The sequence below is a fragment of the Erpetoichthys calabaricus genome, chromosome 10 (assembly GCF_900747795.2).
Source record: "Erpetoichthys calabaricus chromosome 10, fErpCal1.3, whole genome shotgun sequence".
NCBI lineage: Eukaryota > Metazoa > Chordata > Cladistia > Polypteriformes > Polypteridae > Erpetoichthys > Erpetoichthys calabaricus.
This window is the reverse complement of record NC_041403.2, coordinates 44,370,461-44,396,235: the sequence shown is the minus strand read 5'-3', so window position 1 is coordinate 44,396,235 and position 25,775 is coordinate 44,370,461. Positions and strand designations below refer to the sequence as shown.

At 38.5% G+C, this 25,775-nt stretch overlaps 1 protein-coding gene across 3 annotated transcripts in view; it reads right to left on the bottom strand.

The window, feature by feature from the left end:
- Positions 1–25,775, bottom strand: part of LOC114658373 (polypyrimidine tract-binding protein 2) — a 96,554-nt gene that overhangs the window by 26,922 nt on the left and 43,857 nt on the right. For all 3 annotated transcript variants that reach the window (XM_051933023.1, XM_051933024.1, XM_051933025.1), the window contains exons 3-5: positions 21,918–21,993; positions 21,471–21,643; positions 19,734–19,877 (exon numbers count right to left, since the gene is read on the bottom strand). In XM_051933023.1, coding sequence (XP_051788983.1) covers positions 19,734–19,877; positions 21,471–21,643; positions 21,918–21,993 — 393 coding nt within the window. The remainder of the gene's footprint in view (positions 1–19,733; positions 19,878–21,470; positions 21,644–21,917; positions 21,994–25,775) is intronic.

Here is a 25,775-nt window from a genome sequence, read left to right as displayed (position 1 = left end):
TGTCACTGAGGTATGGGACAGCAAACTGCTTGCTGCTTGTGATGATTGACACATTTGCGAAACAAAGACGCTGATGAAGAGGTGCGAAGGAATTTGAGGTGGCCTGGCATTATGATTTTTTTCATAGGCTCCAGGGATTTTAGTGTTAAGACTTTTTACACTAAGCTCCTATAGTAATAATAATGTTTAACCTTAACTTCTACAATTAAGGTATTAACTCTGGTATTTTTACTATTATAGAGGTTTTACAAACTTGTTTTATAATTTAAGAGCGGTGTTGGACCCTTTCCCAGTCGGGAAGCCATAACGGAAGGATAGTATGGAAGGAGGCATAACTCAGCCGGGATAGGACTGGATCAATACCTCATGCAAAGGGAAAAATTAGCAGATAGTGTGATGGAGTTGGCCCATCAAGAGCAGTTCTTCCCCCAGTACAGTAGATGGCAGTGCTCTGCTGGATTGGACCCAGTATAGACACCCGCTGGGATTCATAGGAATCGTAGTCCCGAGGTACAACCTTGTCGGGGCCTTTGGATACTGCCAGAGAAGGACTCCATGTTTCAGGAGGGTTCCATTTGACCCAGAAGTGCTTTGGTTGGGCTATGTCGATACCGGAAGTATTCTAGGATCTAACATAAAAGCAATCCATCCAGCCAGTTGAGTCAGAGTCAGGAAGCAGAAGGCAAAGCTCAAATGGAGCGGACTGCATACTGGAAGTTTGTGGATTGGTCTGTATAAAGGAATTTTTGTAAAATAAAAATGTTTACTTTACACCAGGGACTGTTTTAGTGTGGTGTGTTAAGGCTTTGTTGGGACCCCTTGTCTTTTACAATAAGCAAAATGAAATTCTGTAGGCTTATTGTTCAGTGACCACATAAAATGCTGAAATAAATAAACTTTAAATTATTCCAGTAGGCAAAGTAATGTGAGATAAATGTGAATAAGAGCTACCTACACGAATGGCTCATGGTGATGATGATACAGCACTCCATGATCAGCACTATATATTCAAAAGAAAAAACTTATCTAGAAAACTGCCCTTACGACAGGAGAATTTCAGTACACGACTGCAAGAATCATGATTATTATTGTTTTAAAAAAGTCAAAACACAAACACAGGCTTTTGGTATTTCCTCTTTTATCCCATTAGAGAATTAATTCATAAATAGCTTCATGCATGCTTTGCGAGTGCCATGATGTGACTGATCAGATGTTGAGTCTTAATCACTCAACTTGTACAGTCTTGATGTTGTAAAAGGAGACAAAATGAAGGTGTAATGAATCGCTTTTTAAAACCATGTCCGATTACGTCAAACATGTCCACGAATGTACTTTTAAGCATCTGTCTATTTTGTAACTGGTTTTGTACAGTTCTTGGTTGCGTGGAAAATGTCACATGCACTGTAATGCACAAACAGCTGTAGCAAGTAAAAATTGTGGTAAGTTTCTAAACAAAGTGGTTATTTGGCTTGCCTACACTGGAGATGAATCGAGCTGCTCAAGTTGTTAAATACCAAAATAAAAATGTAGTGCTTCAAAGCACTGCAATTATGCCAGTTAGCAGGATGAGCGAAATGAAACACTTCATTGCTAAAGACAGAAATATGTAACATACATAGTGAAAGCACATATGTCATATTTTAAAGGTACATTTGTGAGAATAATGTAGTTTTCCATTTGAACTAAAGGCCCAGTTAATGTTCTAATTCTGGACTTGTACACAGGCTAAGCAAAAAAGACATACGAAACTTTGAAAATGGCTGAACAAAGAGTGTTTTACAGGTGGTCTGAAATAATGGATTAAAGTAATGCTGACAAGATAATTTCTTACATGAAATCAAAGGTTTGGACAAATGTAAAAAAATAAAAAAGGAGGGACAGTTTGACTTATCTGTTACTCTTTAGCAAATATTAGAACCCTAATAGAGTGACTCCATGAGAAACCAGGCTTTAAAAAGCATGTTGTTACAAAAACAGATTTAAAGAATGTTTCAATTAAAATATCTTGAATAAATGAATTCCAAGAAAATCCAGGTGTACAGATAGAATAACTGTACTTTAATAAACTTTAATGTTTAGTAAGCAATATTTTTTAGTTAGTGGAGAAGTACATGTCAGAGAACAAACATGGAAGGTGTACATGTAAGGTAACTGTCTAGTGAACTAAGCAGTCCATGCTAATATCATCCTTTATAGGCCCTATGCCAAAATCTCTTCAACATTATAAAATTTCCACCACTTGCTGTTACACTGGTGTTGAACGATATCTAGTATTGTGAAAGTTCACTGGTACTGCCATAGACTACTACAGTTCTTATATTGTGGCAACCCTAATTACAAGTCACAATTGTAATAAAATGTTTATAAGGAATTTATAAAGATCATACATGCTTGACACACACAGAGCATGCATTTATATTAAGGAACAAAATTAAAAGGTCTGAACTCATTAGACCAGCTTCTCATAATGTTTGTCAAAGATTACCCTCTTTTCTTCCACCTCTTCAATCTTTCAGCCAGACAACATATACATCTGCTGTTCCTCTCTATGCAGAGGATCATTTCTTTTCATGAGATTTTTACTTCACTTTCTTTAACTCTTTTAGGGCGGATGTCGACTTTTGTCGACAGGAGGGGTTGAGGGTGGATGTCGACAAAAGTTGACATCCAGGGATAGAGGGCAACAATCAGCTGTTAATGGCGACAAAACTCATTGTCACGTCACTGGCATTCCCTTTGTGCTTGGAGGAATGCTAGACTCGTTGACTCAACAAATGATCCTTGCGTGTGCGTGAGTTGCGAAATGTAAACAAAGACAACATGTCATCAACATCTCACGAGGGAGCTAAGCGAGTCGAGAAAAGAAAATACTCGGCAGATGACATTTTGCGCATTATCGCGGAGTCCGACTCTGATTTTTCAGAGTCGGATTTCATAGACAGTGATCAGGAGATTGAGGAAGAGATTGAGGAGCCGGCATCAGCCGATCGGAGACCAGCCGATGCCGCCCCAGCTGGTCGGCTGGCAGCTGAGCGCATTTGCGCTGCTGGTACACCTACGACAAGGTTCGCATGGGAGGAATACCCAGAAATTGATCCATGGGAGCCGATCTGGCTACCTGACTTCACAAGAAGGCATGGCTTGCTACTGGACACGACAGATCACCAGCTGTTGAACTACTTCAGGCTGCTCTCTCCTGATGCTGCTTTTCAGCTACTGTCAGATGAGACAAACAGGTAGGCAGAGAAATTTTTTGAATCGCGGGTTGCGGTTTTTTCGCATTCTCATTTTTCAAAGTGGAAACCCACAACAAAAGACGAGATGAAGCGTGCTGTGGCATTACAAATAGAGATGGGACAGAACTGGTGATATAACTTCAGGGAGCATTGGTCCAAACGTGCTTTGTCCCCTAGTGGCTTTGGACAGGTTATGCAGCGTGGTGATAGGTACGTGCTGCTGCAAAGTTTTATTCACTTCTGTAATAAACAGAAGCAAATCCCATGGGGTGAGCCAGGCTATAATGCCATGCATAAAGTTCATAAAGTTTCAGAAGATGAAAAGAGGTGACAATCCGGTTTTCATGCGGGCAGAAAACTTGGTGGCAGTGGCATGGCACGATGGCAAATGGGTGACTTGTCTCTCTACAGTACACACTAACAATATATGTGAGAAAGTGCAGCAACAGACAATTGAAAAGTAGGCACCAAAGCAACACATATTGTAAGGAGTGCAATGGGGCAATGACTGAAATTGGCTGCTTTGAGCGAGATCAGACTTTGCAGGACTTTGCTGTGTAAAATGTATGTGATATGTATGTGAAATATATAGTATGCAGGCTCATACAACATGCAAGACAGTAACATTTGTCAAAAGTAAATATTTTTTGTTGATTTGATTTGATATGTTAAACAATTGCTTTGTGTTCTTTTTTTAAAAATGTTAGTTTTTGGAAAAATATTCAGCCCTGGGAGATATGGAAAAAAAAAATTAGCCCTAAAAGAGTTAATGTAAAGGCCAATATTCCAGTCTTTTCTCGCTCTCCTGTATGCTCTGTTTTCAGGTTATGTCAATGTCAATTTATTTATATAGCACATTTAAACAAACATAGTAATGCTGTGGCCAAAGTGCTTTACAAAAATAGAACAAATTTACATAAAACATGAATAGAAATAAAATATTTGAACATAAAATAAAATACATAATAAATAGAAGTAATGTTATATACATAAAAAATAGAAGTAATGTAATATAATCACAAAGAGGAAGCCATCAGTATTACTGAAGGTAACTGAATGCAAGTGAGTAGAAATGAGTCTTTAATCTTGTTTTAAACAGTTCAATTGTAGACGACTCCTTTATATGATGAGGTAAAGAGTTCCACAGGCGAGGTGCAACAGCTGCAAAAGACCTGTCCCCCTTGGTTTTACACTTGGTACGAGGGACAACCAGAGACAGCTGACCAGAAGATCTAAGCACTCTGGATGGCTGGTGTAAAACACACAGTTCAGATAAATAGGCAGGAGCAAGCCCATGTAAAAATTTAAAAACTAGCAGCAGGATTTTAAAATCAATTCGAAAACTGACAGGCAGCCAGTGTAAAGAAGCTAAAATAGGAGAGAGAGTCATACTTTCTTGCCCCAACCAGAAAGCGAGCAGCAGCATTTTGTACCAACTGTAACCTGTGTATCAAGGATTTGTTAATCCCAGAATACAGCGAGTTGCAGTAAGTTCCGACAGCAAAAGTACACATGCACTTCCTCAGGCAACGTATTGTAAAAAAAGATACTGAAAAAAGTTATTAAGATTTACAGAACATTTAGTCATTTGGTGTGAAAACTGGCCTACTTAGAATAGTGACCGACTGAACAGAACATCACTACCATAAATGAATGTGATTATGTACATGCCATGCCTGTAGCCAACCTGAAGAATGTATAAGAATAACCAGTTTTACTGAATGATTTAATCTGGAGAATTATGCACGTTTGCAGTTTCTAAAGTTAAAAAAAAAAAAAAAATTGGGAGTGTCATCTTCAGACCATAAATATTTTTTGTCAGGCTCTGTACATTTTGCTGGAATGAAGCCCTCTACCACAAAGGATGAAAGGCTCAACTAGGAACACATATTTTATGAAGCAAGTAAAGCCTATGTCACATTTACATTATCTTGGCCAGTCTGAGTCATACTCCCAGTAACCTGATTGTCTAATGAGGCATGTCTAAGAATTGAGGCCAACTAGTCTACGCCTGCCTAGATATATTTGATTTTCCAGTTAGCCTAGGAGCAGGCTGTATATGCAAGAGTGCCGACAACCAAATGAACGAATGAATTCCTTTCTAGAAATACAATGAATAGAATCCAGTTTCGAGGAATAAGGAACACATTTGTTTTCAACTTCACAAGCTGAACTAAATCTTGTGTGTCTGATGCCTAATATTTTATCTTACCAGAAGGAGAAAAATAAAGGGCACAGATTGCTGCTGAACTAACTGCAGCTGTTAATTTGTAAAGTGGCATTGGTCAGGCAACAGAACATTAGCTATCAGAAAAAAGGGTGAGCACTGGAAGATTGGTGCTCAAATCGGGAAATGTAACACAGGCTATGATTTTCAGCTGTTTAATTTGACATGGTGCAGCGGGCATACCCCATGACAAAAATTGCATAATATTGACATGAGCTTTAGTAGATTCAGTTAGACAGGTCAATTATTAACAACTTTGGCAGACCAAATGACAATATCTAAGAGAATCAGATGTGGTTGTGGGGCTGCCCTTGTTTGAGATGATAAATAAGCAGGATGCGTTTGAAGGTAAACCTCACTGGCATAAGGCATAAAGAATTAGTCTTTTTTCTTTTTAGCTAAAGCACCCATCATCAGAATCCTGCAAAAACATTAATAAATATTGGGAAATTCAAAGAGAAAGTTCTTAAACATAACACCACGAGTAATACAACTATGCTGATCAACTTTACAGGGATATGTGTTGAACTGTCTGGCATTAAGGAGGAGCAGACAAAATTAATCAGGCTCTGCAATCCAGTGTGTATGCTGCCATGATTTATAAATAAACGTGCTGCATAATGAGGCTGCCACTATACAAACAAATTTAATCAATCAGAAGAATGCATTCACCAAAGACAACTTAACAATTCTAGGGCTTTAAGAGATGCCAGGAAAGACAATCTGATCTCTTTTCTCATACAAAAAGCAGGAAATTGTTTTTCCCAAGTCTCCCAGACTTTGTCCCCAATATTACACGTGCATTAGTGTATACAGGTTGTGCAGATTCATCAGGTTCCTGCCCTTTTATTAAGTTTCTGAGGTTCTCAGACTGCAGGCTTAATTCTGAAGGTGTGTCAGGTTCAGAATATTATATGTGAAGGGTATTGGGAGCTGCAGGACTGGTCTGATTATGACCCAATATAGAAATGCTACCATCCTGGTCAAAAAAAGTCTGTAAAGCTTCATATTTCACTTAGTCCTAATAAAGAGAAAAACAACTTTCGGATTAGTGCACTCCCGCCCCCCCCAATTCGCCACTGTAGACGCTTGCCCAAACAGACAATTTCACTACAATTAGCACCTATCCTTCACTATCAGCAGCTATTTCATTCAGTTGTTAAACTAGTTCAAGTTGTGGCCAAGCTTACAATCGTTTATCTTCAGATTGACTGACTCCTCAGCTTTAGTATTTTAAGATCTGCTTCAAAGTCCTAACTTTTATAACCTTTAGTTTGTTATGGATTCTTGGTATTATGCTTCATTTTGTGCACCTATGTTAATTTAAGCACCACTGCCTTATTTTTTTTTCCTCTTGTTATATTGGCTTGTGGGCTGGGGATGGTGTAGGGGCTACAGCAGGTGCCATTTGACAATCACAGCATTACCTTTAATAGTTGAATGCTGCATTTAATATCATCCTGTGATTTGTTACAGTTTATTTGCCCAATTACTCATACAATTGTACTCTAATAGGCATTTGGTTATTGCTCGTGCTTAATTATATGGGGAGTGGATTAATGATTTGAGGTACTTTTGTGGCCATTGCTTGTTTTTCCTAATAAACTGTTACTTAGTATTTTACAACATAAAGAGTGCCTTTCTCCTGCTGGTGGTTAGTCAGATTTGGAAGTATCAGCTGGGGGCATAGATCAGGGATGGGTAACTAAGTTGAGTGAACTTCGGGGATGTAGATTTTTGAATTCACTGGATATGGTGCCATAATACACCAGTTTCATTCCCCCAAGTTTTCCAATATTCTGTTGTAGCTACCTCTCTTCTAATACTGACTATGGCTTTGTTTAATATTATTTACTGGATTGTCAGGGATTTTAACTCTGGTCAGCAGCACTTAAGCATGTTCAGCCTTCTCTGCTGTCACAATATTGATATGGCCTTAAATCAGGAGTCACATCTGTTAAAAAAAAAATATATTGGATGCAGCTTATTCCTCTGCTGAATCCAAGATGTGCGGGATTCTTATTTTGCTTAGACATAATCTGCAGATTAAGGATGTAAACTAGATGTCAAACAGCTCCAACAATTTTTTTTTTTTTTAATAACTACAACAAATTATTTAGTGATTATCTCAGCACCAGCCCCTTTAATATTAGATTATTTCTTGATAAACGTCCCCTTCCACATCACACAGAGAAAGAGGCTTCTATTTTAGATTCCACTTTTCTATAGCTAAACTCAGAGGTTCTGGGCCTCATGAACATAAGCAAGGCCCCAGGGATGGAACCGCCTTAATAATTCCAACATCTCACGCCCTTTCTCTATTAACAGAGGAATAGCCAAGCAAGGCTGCATTCTTTACCACTGCTTTTTAATTTATGTCTTAAACCACTAACAGTAGACAAGTAAAATTTGCGGTTTATATTACTTGTTCAAATTCTGAATTAGCATAATAGGCTCATATGCAGAGGATGCCCATCACATTTTAAATCTATTTAGGACTTTGTATGTGGTACAAAATTAATTAGACTAAACCCTCCCTTTTTCCTCTGAGAGTTTTGTCTCCAAGGCTCCATCCTCTCTTTTACTCCTGTGCCTGTTTCAGATTTTGGTTTTCAGAGTTGAGCTCTCTATTCCATCTTCAGATATATTCTTTAATAACTGCATTTGGGTCTTTTCTAATGCAAGAACCTCTTAATAATGGGTCTAAACCAGAGGTCTCCAACATCCCCCCGAGCTACTTTAACAAAATGAAAATGGACGAGAGTTACTCATGTTTTCTAACGTTTATTCTCATAGCTTATTTCAACCCAAACAAACTGAATGAGTTTGTTTTGCCTGAACATTTACAAAATGTTGGTGTCCACAACTCACATTTTGCATTAGAAAAATCACAAAAATATTTAGTTCACCTGCAAATACATTTTTGCATGTCTGTATGCACTTTCTAGCGTATCTCACACTATTGAATTAAAACATGAATGCTGTTAAAACAAAACAATGCAACTACAAATACACAGATATTACTTAATCATTTGTCATTCATTTTGTTTCACTTCACAAGAGTATTCACATGTCCAGTTGCATGTGTGATGTGTTTTTTAGTTAGTGAGATGACTGGCACTGCAAGAGAGGTGTATAGGTGGAGTGTAGCCACTTAAAAGGCAGACTCACAGAGGTACATAGACCCAAACAAAGCAGACATTTTCAGAGCTGCTTGGTGAAGATTCTTATACTGTAGTTATCTGGCTCTACTAAGCTCCAGAAATGCTGAGCGTGCTATTGAGACTTTAACTGCATATTATTTTGAAGGTTTACTAATATATAATATATAAAATCCAATGTCTCTGTCTGTTTTTCATGAGAGAACTACTTAACGGTTTTAGAGCGGGTTTTTTTCTATAATCTGCTTGAACATTCCGGTTAATTCTGCGACTTCTCTTATTTCGCTATTTATCATAGTTCACTTGTGGTACTGATTTCTTTGTGCGAATCTGGGAAATATGCAGCGGGCCGAGGGGAGGGGCGTTCCTCACTCGCTCGCCAGCTTTGGGTCGTGTTCCTTAACTCCACTTAGCTAGCGAACGAGAGAACAACTGAATTCAACTTTGTTTGATATTTAAAATAAAGTGTTACTTAGGTCTTGATGAGTTTGAGTCCGGATATTCTCTCTTGTATGACACATTGAAAAGATAGATTGCAATTCAGATTGTGGATTGTGACTTTGTGTTAAAAGGATTGTGATATGATTTTTTGGAAAGATCGCACACCCCTAATTTGACTAATCAAGTTTTCAAATTTATATAGGATTCATTAACCCTTTGGCGAGCTACTTGACATGCTGAAGACCCCTGGTCTAAGCTTTCTCTCTTTATTCAATCTGACATGTTGAAGACCCCTGGTCTAAGCTTTCTCTCTTTATTCAATCTCATCTTGCCACTGTTAAAATGAGCAGTATACACCATGCAATCTATGGTCCTGTTTTCTCCTTTCTTGGGCTGAAGTCATCAGTTTTAAGTTTCCTTGGAATGTAAGAGACCTAATCTTAATCATTCAACCCTAGTTTGTGACAGACTTGAGTGCTGGGGTGTCTCTTCCTGACCTAGACATTATACTATTGGTTTTCCATTCTCCATCTTATTTGGCTATGTCCTCCTTCCCACAAACACATCAATTGCTCTTTACAGAATCTACTTTTCCTTCTCCACCTTTTTTTTTCTTTAAGGTATTCTGTCAACTCCCATGTCATAAAATGGTACTATGTAGAAAAACTCTTGCACCTGTTGGAAGATGTTGCATACAAACAAACACTATTCCAGCCTCTCTCAAGTCAAGAGTATTGGCTATTGTCATTGGTAACTAATATAATGAAATTCTTACTTGCATGCCTCTTGAGAACACTAAACTAAAATACAGCACAAAAAATAAAGTATACACAGCATGCAACATATATTACTTCCAATATCAGAATTTTTAATGAATGACTGTTAAGCAACCTTACAACTTAAGAGTAGAAACTATCTCTCAATATACTGTTGAGTGCCAATGGTCCTATACTGTTTGGTAGAAGGAGGAAGTGAGAAAATCAACTAAGTTTGACTTCCTAAAGCAGCAGGTGTTGTACCCTGAATATAAAGCAGCTGGTTGCTGGTAAAATTCTGTGCAATGATCCTTTTTTTATAATTTTATGAATTTTTATGATTTGATCATAAATGAATTAATGGCGCGCCGCGTGTGGCAGCTATTCCAGGAGCTCCGGGTATGACTATTTTTCTACATTTTTTTACCTCATTCCCTGGACACTTTTTACTATGGACATGGATTTTTACACACTGAGACTCGTCTATTCAAGTAGTCAACTTCAAGCACTGAGAACAAATGCCCGCGCCGGAGTGGTTCCCTATTTACTTGACGAGGTAAGAAGGTGGTATCGCGACAGCAGAGCCGGTGCTAAGATAAAAGCCAAGTGTTTAGCGAGAAAGTGGCGCTACAAACCTTCGGTGCCTTCTGTGATCCTGGGAAATGTGAACTCACTACCAAATAAAATTGACGAACTGGCTGCACTTGTGAAAAATGTCAGGACCTACAGAGAATGCAGTTTGTTGTGTTTTAGTGAAACATGGCAATCAACTATCATTCCAGATGCTAATGTGGAGCTACCCGGGTTTAGCAGAGTTAGAGCGGACAGAGACACAAGTACCTGCGGGAAGCACAAAGGAGGAGGACTTGCACTCTATGTCAATACAAGGTGTTGCAACTCTGGACATGTTAACGTTAAAATCTCCACTTGCTGCAGGGACATCGCACTGTTGGCCGTAAGTCTGCATCCCTATTACTTGCCCAGAGAGTTTGGACACGTCATTGTTGCTACTGTTTACATCCCTCCTCAGGCGAACGTGGAGATAGCGGGTGATGTCATCCATTCCGCAGCTACTAAATTGCAAACACAGCACCCCGAGGCGCTTGTGCTAATCGCTGGAGACTTTTACCATGTGACGCTGGACAAAACATTGCCTGCCTTCTCCCAGTATGTGGATTGTAACACCCGGGGAAATAGGACTATCGACCTACTGTATGCAAACGTTAAAGACGCATACAGCTCCACCCCGCTGCCTGCGCTTGGGAAAGCAGATCATAACCTGGTTGTGCTTCAGCCGCACTACAAACCAAGAGTGAGGGAGCTACCTACAAAAACATGCTCATTCAGGAAGTGGTCCCGAGGCAGAGCAGGAGACTGCTTTGGAGCTACGGACTGGGATATCCTGCAGGGATCACATAGTGAGAACATTGAGGAGGTTGTTGACTGCACTACTGACTAGATCAACTTCTGTATGGACATTGTAGTTCCAGTAAGAACAATACACTGCTATGCTAACAACAAGCCATGGATTACAAGACATATCAAGGGCCTATTGAACCAGAAAAAAAGGGCTTTTAAAGGCGGTGATCAGCATGAGCTCAAGCGCGTGCAGAAGGAACTCCGAGTCTAGCTCAGGGTGGCGAAGGAGCAGAAGTTGCAGAATAACAGCATGAAGGAAGTGTGGGATGGGATGAAGATCATCACTGGCTGCAGTTCGAAGCAGGGTGCCACCATCAAGAGAGATGTGGAGAGAGCAAACCAGATGAACCTCTTTTTTTTTTTTTTTTTTTTTTTTTAAAACCGGTTTGACCACTCTTACCCACTCTCACTTCGGAGTACTGCACTCTTCACCCATCCTTCTGCTGATACCAGCATAGGTGAGAGTTTACCCCAACCCAGAATTACAGCGGCCCAGGTAAGCAGAGAGCTGAGGAGACTTTGTACCAGCAAAGCAGCGGGTCCAGATGGAGTATCGCCACGACTGCTGAAGGCCTGTGCGTTGGAGCTGGGGAGTCCTCTACAGCACATCTTCAACCTGAGCCTGGAACAGGGGAGAGTCCCAAGGCTTTGGAAAACATCTTTCATCACCCCAGTCCCAAAGGTATCACGTCCAGGTGCGCTGAATGACTTCTGGCCTGTCGCTCTGACGTCACATGTGATGAAGACCATGGAGCGGCTGCTGCTTCACCACCTGAGGCCACAGGTCCACCACGCTCTCGACTCTCTGCAGTTCGCATACCAGGAGAAGGTGGGAGCCGAGGATGCCATCATCTACATGCTACACTGATCCCTCTCCCACTTGGACAGAGGCAGTGGTGCTGTAAGAATTATGTTTCTGGACTTCTCTAGCACCTTCAACAACATCCAACCTCTGTTCCTTAGGGTCAAGCTGACAGAGATGGGAGTAGATTCATACCTGGTAGCATTGATCGTAGACTATCTTAAAGACAGTCCTCAGTATGTGCATCTCGGGAACTGCAGGTGTGACACTGTGGTCAGCAACACAGGAGTGCCGCAGGGGACTGTACTTTCTCCGGTCCTGTTCAGCCTATATACATTGGACTTCCAATACAACTCAGAGTCCTGTCACGTGCAAAAGTTCGCTAACGACACTGCTATCATGGGCTGCATCAGGAGTGGGAAGTTTCCATTTCTTCAATCTCAATTTACTCTTCCATCTCCATCCCTTTTTATTTTCACTTTAACTACTGATTGAGAAAGTGGGATTTTTTCTTCTAGTCTTCCTATCTACTGTCTCACTCTTTCACTTATACTTGCTTATTTACTTAAACAGTCATTTTACCTGCAATTTGTATAAAGTAACATACTGTACATTCAGGCCCCTTCACTGTTTTCACATTTTGCTATGTTGCAGCCTTGTACTAATCTTATTTTTTTTCCCCCCATTCATCAAACAATACTCAATACGTCAAAATGACTAACAGAAAAAAGGATTTTAGAATTTCTGGAATATGTATTAAAATAAAATTTTAAAAAACCCAAATGTAACATTGTCACAACTATACAAATCTTTAGTTAGTGATTTAGTTCATGCCCCTTTGGTAGCGACCCCAGTCTAGGGTCTTCTAGGATATGACGCAGCAAGCTCCATAAACCTGGATTTGGAGATTTTCTGCCATTCTTCTCTGCAGATCCTCTCAAGCTCTGTCAGGTTTTTTTCAGGCCTCTACAGAGACAGGTTCAGGCTCTGACTGTGCATTCTCAAGAACTTTCTCATCATTGTCCCTTAGCCACTCCTTTGTGCTTTTTTAAAGTTGTGTTTTTTTTATTACCATATATACTTGCGGATAAGTTCTCCCACGGTTAAGTCGGGAGTTGATTTTACTGTATAATTTCTGGTATTTTATAATGTCGGTCGTATAAGTCGAATGCGGAAAACTCACGCTATTGGTCCAAGAAATTATGATATGCTAACACTCACCAGAGAGAGTAACCACGGAGCACACTGCCTTTATTTTCTATGTGGGTGCGGCATTGCGCTGTATCAGTATATTCTCCTAACCTCTCTCTCTCTCCCTATTGTGCCTACAGGACCACGCAGTAATACCCAAATTATTCCAAAGCAACGTTTGCACTGATTTGTGTTTTTTGTATCTCACACCTTCATACACCTTTACTGTAAGAGCATCCCTTATCTACGATGGAGCGTTCGATCAGAAGAAAATATGAAGTCTGGTTTTAAATTAAACGTCACTGAAGCAGCGAAAGAAACTGGTAAATGCACTGCTGCAACAAAATTCAATGCATCTGAGAAACTGATGCGAGATTGGAGTAGGAAATTTAAGTGTAGCATTTTTGAACAGGCATATAAGTCGGGGACTGATTTTATGATCGATTTTTTGGATTTCAAGACCCGACTTATATGTGAGTACATACAGTATATTTTTCTCAAACAAAAAAAAAAAAAACACACCATTTTCCTCCAGGGCAACACTGGGTATTTCGGCTAGTCTATGATTACAGAAAGGACAGGTCTTTTTGTATGTATTACTTGCAAGGAGATCAATTCCTGCGATTTTTAATGCTGCATTTAGGGTTATTTATCCAAAGCATGAATTTAAAAGGTTAAGCATGCTGTGTTGCCTAAACCTGTAATGCAACTACAGTTGCCTCGATAAGAAAGGGTCTTTTTTTAGTAGGCATTCTACAGCTCCTACAACTTTAAACATTTAAAATACCCACGTGTAATCACAAAGGCATTTCAATGGTGTGCTTAGTAATGCTATTCATTGCATAAAATAGAACTAAATAATAATAAATACAAACAAGCAAAATTATTTGCATACAACTTGACAATAGACTTGGGATGTTGTGATTCAGGTGATTTTATATTCTTGCAACCATTTCAAAATCAGTTGTTGATACTTTTGTTTCATGCTACATTGTTTTGCTTTTCACAGAGTATCAGTGGTGCATCACTCAGTTTAAAAACTTGGAAACATGTTAAGGCATCTTTGAGACTTGTATATGCTCTCAAAGATAATTAATATTTAAAAATAAACTTGGTGCTAGCTTGAAAAATGGCTAAACGTGGTTGGTTCTCAAAACAATAGTCATAGCAAGGCAGTACAAAGCAAAGCAAGTTATTTATATAGCACATTTTATACCATTAGGCAATTCAAAGTGCTTTACATAATAAGAATAAAATCCAATAAAAAAGTTGCAATCAAAAGATAATTAGAAACACAGTCAAATGGCAGAAAGTAAAAATAACACATAAAATAAATAAAATAATAACACAGTATAACCAGCTGCCCAGCGCCTAAGGATCTAAAAGGTTTGTAAACTGTTAGTATCTCGGAGAGGTTTACTGGTCCTAAGTTGTTTAGTGACTTGTATACTAAAACTGCTACCTTAAAATCAATCCTACAGCTAACTGGAAACCAATGTAGTGATCTTAATGCTGGAGTAATTTTGGCAAGCATTCTGGCAGCAGCATTCTGAACAAATTGCAACTTTAAGACTCTTTCAGGTAGACCTGAGAAAAGGACACTGCAGTAATCTACTCAGCTGAAAACAAAGGCATGGATAATTTTTTTTCATATCTGTTTTTGACATCAAGCGTCTGCTTTTAGAAATGTTTTTCACATTACAGAATGCAGATATAGTTATTGCTTTAATATTCTTACTGAAACAAAGATCTGCATCCAGAAGTACCTGAAGATTTTTGACTTGGACTTCAGCCTTTAGTGCCTTGGACTCTAAATAAGAAACAATTTTAAGTCTTTCCTGTTTATTGATATATAGTATCATTTTAGTTATATCTTTGTTTAATTGAAGGAAATTTTGCTGCATCCAGATGTTAGTTAGCTGTAGGCAATCACACAGTGAATCAACAGAACTGAAATCATTTGGAGGAAGAGGCAAATAAATCTGGGTATCGTCTGAGTAGCTGTGGTAATTAAGACTGATTACTTGTAACAATCTACCCAATGGAAGCATGTAAAGATTAAATAAGAGAGGACCCAAAATAGATCCTTGTGGTAATCCACGTGTTATTTCTGTCGCCTTTGACCAATAAATACCAGTTTCAACAAAGAAACCCCCTGCCTTTAAAATATGTCCTAAAACAAACTGGGAACTACTTCTGATAATCCAACCCAGTTATCAAACCTTTCTAAAAGTATTCCATGGTCAACAGTAACAAAGGCAGCACTGAGGTGTAGCAATACCACAGCTGTTATTTTAAACAGTCTGTGTATAAACAATATCATTTAAAACTTTAATAAATGCTGTCTCAGTGCTATAATTTTGGTAGAAGGCAAGAGTGTAAATCATCAAGGCAGCCACTGGAGTTTAAAAATGTGTTGAGTTGTAAGATGACAGCTTTTTCAATAATCTTACCTATAAAAGGAAGATTTGAAATGGATCTATAGTTAAGTACTGTAACATCCAGGCTGCTCTTCTTTACAAGGTGCTAATAGTATTTCATGCTTAAGGAAATATTGAAGTTTTAATTGATGCGTTTACTATTTTCAGCAAGTAGCTGCTATACTAACGAAAACAATTATGAAAAGCCTGCAGACAAAATAAAGTGGTCTGAAGAAAACCAAAATATCTGTGGCACTGACCTTCAATATAGGCAAATATACGGCTCTCATACAAAAGTAAAGGGAAAAACTCCCGCAATATCCATACATTCACATACAGTGGGGCAAAAAAGTATTTAGTCAGCCACCAATTGTGCAAGTTCTCCCACTTAAAAAGATGAGAGAGGCCTGTAATTTTCATCATAGGTATACCTCAACTATGAGAGACAAAATGAGGAAAAAAAAATCCAGAAAAATCACATTGTCTGATTTTAAAGAATTTATTTGCAAATTATGGTGGAAAAAAAGTATTTGGTCAATAACAAAAGTTCATCTCAATATTTTGTTATATACCTTTGTTGGCAATGACAGAGGTCAAACGTTTTCTGTAAGTCTTCACAAGGTTTTCACACCCTGTTGCTGATATTTTGGCCCATTCCTCCATGTAGATCTCTTCTAGAGCAGTGATGTTTTGGGGCTGTCGCTGGGCAACATGGACTTTCAACTCCCTCCAAAGATTTTCCATGGAGTTGAGATCTGGAGACTGGTTAGGCCGCTCCAGGACCTTGAAATGCTTCTTATGAAGCCACTCCTTCGTTACCCGGGTGGTGTGTTTGGGATCATTGTCATGCTGAAAGACCCAGCCACATTTCCATCAGCAAGGGCATTGAAGATGGAGGTTTTCACTCAAAATCTGACGATACATGGACCCATACATTCTTTCCTTTACACGGATCAGTCGTCATGGTCCCTTTGCAGAAAAACAGCCCCAAAGCATGATGTTTCCACCCCCATGCTTTACAGTAGGTATGGTGTTCTTTGGATGCAACTCAGTATTCGTTCTCTTCCAAACACGACGAGTAGAGTTTTTACCAAAAAGTTCTATTTTGGTTTCATCTGACCATATGACACTCTCCCAATCCTTTTCTGGATCATCCAAATGCTCTCTAGCAAACTTCAGATGGGCCTGCACATGTACTGGCTTAAGCAGGGGGACACGTCTGGCACTGCAGGATTTGAATTCCTGGCGGCGTAGTGTGTTACTGATGGTAGCCTTTGTTACTTTGGTCCCAGCTCTCTGCAGGTCATTCACTAGGTCCCCCCCTGTGGTTCTGGGAGTTTTGCTCACCGTTCTTGTGATCATTTTGACCCCACGGGATGAGATCTTGCGTGGAGCCCCAGATTGAGGGAGATTATCAGTGGTCTTATATGTCTTCCATTTTCTAATAATTGCTCCCACAGTTGATTTCTTCACACCAAGCTGCTTACCTATTGCAGATTCAGTCTTCCCAGCCTGGTGCAGGTCTACAATTTTGTTTCTGGTGTCCTTTGACAGCTCTTTGGTCTTGGCCATAGTAGAGTTTGGAGTGTGACTGTTTGAACTCGTTATCAATATAAAAGATACCTGTCCACAACCTCAAATAGGTGCCATTAATACAGGTAACGAGTGGAGGACAGAGGAGCCTCTTACAGAAGAAGTTACAGGTTTGTGAGAGCCAGAAATCTTGCTTGTTTGTAGGTGACCAAATACTTATTTTCCACCATAATTTGCAAATAAATTCTTTAAAAACTCAGACAATGTGATTTTCTGAATTTTTTTTTCTCATTTTGTCTCTCATAGTTGAGGTATACCAATGATGAAAATTACAGGCATCTCTCATCTTTTTAAGTGGGAGAACTTGCACAATAGGTGACTGACTAAATACTTTTTTGCCCCACTGTATTTTCCACCATAATTTGCAAATAAATTCTTTAACATCAGACAATGTGATTTTCTGGATTTTTTTTCTCATTTTGTCTCTCATAGTTGAGGTATACCTATGATGAAAATTACAGGCCTCTCTCATCTTTTTAAGTGGGAGAACTTGCACAATTGGTGGCTGACTAAATACTTTTTTGCACCACTGTATATAGTGCTTTTCTCACTACTCAAAGCACTCCCCATGCAGGGTGGACTGTGAGACAATATATATTTAAGACATGCTATCAACAACTGGGGTTGGGGTCTCTCGTGAAGTAGTGAGTAACACGTAGCACCATCACTCAATCAACTATATGGAATAAAGAGGCTTAAAGGGATCCCCCATAAAATGTGACAGTTTCAATATGCTGTACATGCAAATGACAACACCCATGTATTTTCAAGAGTGCTGCATGGGACACACACACACACACACACAAAAAAAAAAAACACACTAACACAAAAAAAAAAAAAAAAAACACACTACAAGTGGAAAATTCCACACCAGGGGTCTCATTTATAACTTTGCTTGGATTCAAGCATGACTATTAACCCCCTCGGCACCGTTGCTTTATTGCTAACGCCATACTGCCGGAATTATCCGGCACATTTGCCTGTGGTTATATGAATGCCTGGCAAGTAGTATAACTGACGGTTTGGCGTGGGTATTATTACTACATTGCATTTCGACAAGTCTGTGGTTGTTTTGGCCGGTCATGTGACGTGATTCGCATGTGACAGCTGTGAATATGGCAAAACGTAAACTGACTTCAAGTGAGGCTTTGCAGGCGATTTTGGACAATTCTGATCATGATTGTAGCAGTTCTGAAGAAGATTTTAGCGACAATGATGAGCAGCAACGTGCGCTACATGATACTGTGAATGAAGACGCATCGGATGACGGCGCTGAGTGGGTGTATCCCCAGCACCTCAGCTGGACTGCTTCCCGAGGTGAACTACCTTTTCTGCATCCGTTTGAGGCAACGTCTGGCTTTATTGTTGATGTAAACAATTACACTGCTGAGCAGTTTTATGAGCTGTTTGTGTCACCTGATTTGATCAGACATTTTGTTCATCAGACAAATCTGTATGCAGCATAGTTTATTGAGAAAAATCCCAATTTACCTCCACATTCCCGTGTTCGTGCTTGGTTTGACACTGATGAAAACGAAATGAAAAAATTCATTGGGATTTTGATGTTGATGGGAATAATCAGAAAACCAGATATTGAGATGTACTGGTCTACAGATCCTATGTATGCAACACCTATTTTTGCAGCTGTCATGACACGTAACCGATTCTCTTTGCTGCTGAAATTCTTTCATTTGAATGACAACAGAAATGAGCCAGATAAGAAAGATCCAAACCGCGACCGCTTGTTCAAGCTACGTCCTTTGATTGATCATTTATTTGAAGCATTTCAGTTGCCCTACATGCCAGGACCGTCAGTTGCAGTTGATGAAAGTTTATTGTTGTGGAAGGGCCGCTTACAGTAAAAAAGTAAAAAAACGAAAATTGTTCAGATTTCGCCTGGCGTGGGGAATATTTAGGGAGTTGGCGGTTAAAGGGTTAAGATAAGCTAAAAAACAATTTCCATTCATTTATTTATTCTTAAATCCACCTATTCGACCAGGGCAGAAATCAAAATCAGACACATACACACAAAGTTCTCAATAAAGACAAAAATAAAAATTTAGAAGGGACAAAAAGAAATAAAATGCAAACTGTGCTCTACCAACAGAAAGCATTTAGCCCTCTTCAAAAAAGGCTGATGTTTTTGTTGTTCAACTTTAAGGCATGTGACAAACTGAATTTCACATCAAGGGAAAATTTCCTTTAGACATTGTCCTATTCTAATTGAGATCAATGACAAAACACTGAATGCCTTTAATTTTGCATCAAAAACGATGATAGTTTAGTACTTTTATCCAAAAAATAGTGAAATCTTGCTTATGCCTCTAATCTGTAAAAATACAAACCATCAGGAATATCAAACCACATGATAGTAATTGCACAAAACAAAAATATTTAATATTTTCAGTGCAAAATTTCAAGTCTAATATTTCAATTTATCTACTTTGTACAATGTAGCAATACTGCAATTACTGATATAAAAGCATACCTGGTTGAGAGCACTGTCTGTCTTCAGTTCTTTATGATTTGAATACTGTATGAAAACAGGCACATTACGAACATGAGGTGTTACAGCTGTGTAATAATTAACCATGGTGATTGCAGCTTCTTCTGTTCCAAGCTCTAAAAAGGCCTAATTGAAGTAAAAAAAGTACAGAAGTAAACATTTAAATATTTGCCAAACAGTTGACCAACTTTACATTACAATAATTTTATTTACAGCATCTGTGAACCATATAATCAATTAAATTATTACAAAGTAACCTCGTTATTCATTAAGCTGCTTTTTAACAACTGATTCATTTCCATTTTAAAGGGTTGTGTTGTTACATTGCCAAAATACATTCCAGCCAAAACAATTTCTGAAAAACATCAGCTTCAGTCTTAGTATTATCTCAAGGCTAAAATGTCCTATATATTAACTTACACTGGGAATGTACTAGCTGTCAGCAACCTAAAACTACTATTGTAATACAAAGCAATATATAAAATGAAAAAAGGGTCACTGTGATTTGAAACCCATCTTTTTATGGTGTCCTCTAGACACAGAAATTAGATCAAATTAGAATATTCTGAATGATATGATATATGTTCTACATAAACACAGGGTGTCCATGAGTGAAGATTTGAGCTACTGGACACTAGAGATGTGCTGTAATGCCAGGTGTAAAAGTAATTTAGTTAAATCATATACCGATACAATCTATATGAAACACACATCAAAGAGTTTTTGTAAAACATAAAAGTGACAATGGGCTGTATATAACACATTAATAAAAGGATGAAAGTCATTTTAAAAAACATGCAGGCCTTAAGTTTGACACTTCTGCCTTATATGCTCAAAGTGCAATTGCATATATTGAGCAAATATCTTAGTTAGGCCAGCGGGGGGTTGGGGGGGGCTCTCACTGTAGTCTGTGTGTTAACCCTAATGCCCCAGTGAAATTATGGGAATGCTGTACTGTAAAAATTGGCATTGTCATGCGAATGAGATGTAAAACAGAGGTCTTGACTCTCTATGGTCATAAAACAACCCTAGGGATCGAAGAGAGTAGGGTGTTTCCCAATGTCCTGGCTAAATTGCCCATCACGGCCTTGTTCATTCTAATCACCCCCTATCTCTAATGGGCTATTTTACTCCTTCATCATTTAATAGGTAATATGTGGTAAGTATACAAGTCCAAGAATGTATGTGGTCGCATCATGCTGGTGGATGCCACATACTGGTTGGTGGTTAAGGTGCTTCCCCACTGCCTATGTAAAGTGCTTTGAGTAGGTTAGAAAAGTGCTACATAAATGTAATTAAATTGTTTGATTAATTAAATCAATGAAATTTGAACTCAAAGTACAACTCCATTAAAGTGCAGAGAGAAAGAGACCAACACTTGCTTGCAAGGGCATAAAATGCTTTATGTAGAATGCTAACAAAAAGTTGCTAAGCATCTAATAAGATTACATTTTGTGTTTAATAATTTTCCATATATGTAATATTCATTCTAGTACATAATAAATTCTTATATTTAATAACATGACAGAAAAGTGAATTTTAATGTCAACAATGAGCTCCAATGTCAACATAATTAAAATTCCAAGTTTTGTTTTCTTTGAATATCACCTACATTAGCATATATCCACCCAGTCACTGTCCCAATTAAAATGTAATTTTACCAATAAGCAGTAGCACTTTATTAATAAGAAAAAAAAAATTACAGTATAGTTAACATACCTGATTTTTTCCTTTCAGCATCAGAATATTTGTAACTTTGCCAAATGGTAAACCTAAGGCAATTACTTCTGTTTCTGAAACTTCATTAGGCAGCTTTCTGATGTGAAGAACACGTGATGGTGGACAGTCCATCCTATCTTCTACTCGTAACTTCTTACTATCATTTCCATTAGCTGGAGAATGAGAAAATTTAACACCACATCTAAGTTTTTTTTCTGTATATGCAGATAATTAAAACAATTATTTAGAGGAAAATGTCATAATCTAGACAGCTCAAAAGGCATTCTAAATGTAATTGGCTATATAATTATTTAAATGTATTTATATTTTAGCCAAAAGATTGCTTGTAATCCTGTAAAACTATTTTTGTGCACTAGTACCCCGTTAAAATTTCACTTGCCAACTGTCAGATCTACAGAACATACAAAAACTGCCAAATACACTTACCAGTTACCACCATTCCACTCATATTAGAGTTGGGACTGTTGTATAAACTGCTAGATAGGAGTTCATCAGATCCTCTCTGAAACCAAAGCACAAAAGACATTTTGAAGTGTAGGTCAGAATGTACAGCTTTTTTTATTTTTTTGCAAATAGGAAAATATAGCAAAATATTATAAAACTAGCCATGTGCGCCCGACTACGTTGCGCGTGTTAAAGTTGTCTGTGAAGGGCTCCCTGTTTAAACGCGGTTACCAGTCGTGAACTGGGCCCTTCGTCGCACAGCATTATGATTTTTTATAAGGGAAACAAAATTACAAAACAAAACCCTTGGACATTGATTCGATAGGAACGGCCTATTCGGAATCACTGTCCGAATAGTAATTATGTGGTGGTGGAGGAGCATTTCTGCTTGTCTCTGTTCACAGTCCGTCTCGTTTTCACGACGCTGTCGTTTCCTCTCACGATCTTTTCTCAACCTTTCTCCAATCTCGCAGGTTGCTTTGTGGCAGTCCAAAGAGTAAGGAAGAACCAATGCTTCTTTCTTCAACTCCAAACGCCGACTGATGGAAAATCACAGAAGTGTGTCCGACTTATATACTCTGACTGCCGACTCCAAGAAGCGGGTCAACATTTGATTTGGACGAAGTGCTGCCAACGACAGTCGATAGTCTCGACAATGAAGCAGGTGTCGACGCCAGATCTAAACACAAAGAGTGGTATCGACAGTGTTTGTAAACAAAAGTAACAACCAAGGCAGTGTCAGGGGAACATGAAGTCGCGGACAAACAAAGATCAAGATCCAAATGAAGATTATATATAAAGATGTTTGTTGACAAAGTCATACTGGAATTAGATAACAGAGTTGCTGAAGATGCAATTCTACTACCCAGCAAGACTTTTTAAAAATTACCTTCTTATTTAAAAACACACAAGGAACAGACAAACATAAAATTATACTAGGGTTACCCAGAAAGACTCAGAACATTATGTAATAGTAATTTATTACAGAAGTGTCTGAATTAAGAATGCTAAAAGGTAGTTAGAGAGAAATAGTATTAAAATACAGAAAGAGGAGGTCAAGTGCTTTAGGCACAGCAAGGACACATTTAAACATAAAGATACTAAACTAGCAAAGTATTTGAAATTGATGTTTTTCATAATGTGAGTAAATACTTTCCCATCATCTATAAAGACTCTTAAGGACGTAATCAATGTTTTACATATTGTAGTGACAGAATTTTTGGTAGGATAAATAAAGCCAACATCAAACAAATCACTGGGTATAGATAAACAGTCATGATCTTAACCAAATTAAACATCCTTGAATGGAGCTAAAATCTGCTTTTTGCAAACAAAATACCTGCAAGCACTCGAGCCAGAACTAAAGAGCTGGAGAAACTACCAGCAGAAAGATGCAAGGAGCTTATACATGGGTTTAAGAAATGTTTGGAGGTTATCATACATACATACAGTGCATCCGGAAAGTATTCACAGCACATCACTTTTTCCACATTTTGTTATGTTGCAACCTTATTGCAAAATGGATTAAATTTATTTTTTTCCTCAGAATTCTACACACAACATCCCATAATGACAACGTGAAAAAAGTTTACTTGAGATTTTTGCAAATTCATTAAAAATAAAAAAACTGAGAAAGCACATGTACAGCACATGCATTTACACATGTATTTACAGCCTTTGCCATGAAGCTCAAAATTGAGCTCAGGTGCATCCTGTTTCCCCTGATCATCCTTGAGATGTTTCTGCAGCTTAATTGGAGTCCACCTGTGGTAAATTCAGTTGATTGCACATGATTTGGAAAGGCACACGCCTGTCTATATAAGGTCCCACAGTTGACAGTTCATGTCAGAGCACAAACCAAGCATGAAGTCAAAGGAATTGTCTGTAGACCTCAGAGACAGGATTGTCTCGAGGCACAAATCTGGGGAAGGTTACAAAAAAATTTTTGCTTCTTTGAAGGTCCCAATGAGCACAGTGGCCTCCATCACCTGTAAGTGGAAGAAGTTCAAAACCACCAGGACTCTTCCTAGAGCTGGCCGGCCATCTAAACTGAGCGATCGGGAGGTAGGTAACCAAGAACCCGATGGTCACTCTGTCAGAGCTCCAGAGGTCCTCTGTGGAGAGAGGAGAGAGAGAGGAGAACCTTCCAGAAGGACAACCATCTCTGCAGCAATCCACCAATCAGGCCTGTATGGTAGAGTGGCCAGACAGAAGCCACTCCTTAGTAAAAGGCACATGGCAGCCCACCTGGAGTTTGCCAAAAGGCACCTGAAGGACTCTCAGACCATGACAAAGAAAATGCTCTGGTCTGATGAGACAAAGATTGAACTCTTTGGTGTGAATGCCAGGCATCACGTTTGGAGGAAACCAGGCACCGTTCCATCACCAGGCCAATACCATCCCTACAGTGAAGCATGGTGGTGGCAGCATCATGCTGTGGGGATGTTTTTAAGTGGCAGGAACTGGGAGACTAGTCAGGATAAAGGGAAAGATGACTGCAGCAATGCACAGAGACATCCTGGATGAAAACCTGCTCCAGAGCGCTCTTGACCTCAGACTGGGGCGACGGTTTATCTTTCAGCAGAACAACGACCTAAGCACACAGCCAAGATATCAAAGGAATGGCTTCTGGACAACTCTGTGAATGTCCTTGAATGGCCCAGCCAGAGCCCAGACTTGAATCCGATTGAACATCTCTGGAGAGATCTTAAAATGGCTGTGCGCCGACGCTTCCCATCCAACCTGATGGAGCTTGAGAGGTGCTGCAAAGAGGAATGGGCAAAACTGGACAAGGATAGGTGTGCCAAGCTTGTGGCATCATATTCAAAAAGACTAGAGGCTGTAATTGCTGCCAAAGGTGCATCGACAAAGTATTGAGCAAAGGCTGTGAATACTTATGTACATGTGATTTCTCAGTTTTTTTATTTTTAATAAATCTGCAAAAACCTCAAGTAAACCTTTTTCACGTTGTTATTATGGGGTGTTGTATGTAGAATTCTGAGGAAAAAAATGAATTTAATCCATTTTGGAATAAGGCTGTAACATAACAAAATGTGGAAAAAGTGATGCGCTGTGAATACTTTCCGGATGCACTGTACATACATACACATAGATATAATGTTCAAAGATATACAACAAAAATTATGTCATATTAAAATATTTTAAAGATGCCTAAAATGGAAGGTTGCCAATAATATGAATCACAGCTCAACATAATTAGTATACTTTGTAAAGTATTCATATTCAGAACCATTTTCAATATCTGAGGGGGGTTAGTTGGAACAAGCAAAATTGAAAAACAAACAATTTTAAGATAACATGATTCTTCAAGGGAGTGAACCAGTTCAAACATTTCTTACTCAAACATCAATATTTGTTTACATTTCCTCTGTAATGTACTTATCTTAAAAAGAGCTTTTACTATTTGTCTATAAAATATATATATATTCTCACAAATTGATTCAGTTAATTGATACTGAAAGTTAAACACTGTTTAATTGTAAATATACTCACACGTTTGAATTATTTTTATTCATTAATTGCAATACAGCTTTTTTGCTTTTTTAATTTAAAATCAGATGCTGAAAAAAAATCTGTTTCTGTAATCAATCAATTTACCCATCATCAATCGAGTCTTTTGTAGTGAAAACTACAAAAAAAAAAAAAAAAGCGAAAATTCAGATCGACTAGCTATCAATCGTTCAAAGCATCAGTAATCAGCATGCACATCTAGTACTACTTTGTTAAATCTTGCCTTTCAGCAGTCTTTTTTTGTTAAGCCCATATTACCTTGGAGACAGGTTAGTTAATGATCTTTAATAAGACAAAAAGTGGGCAGCT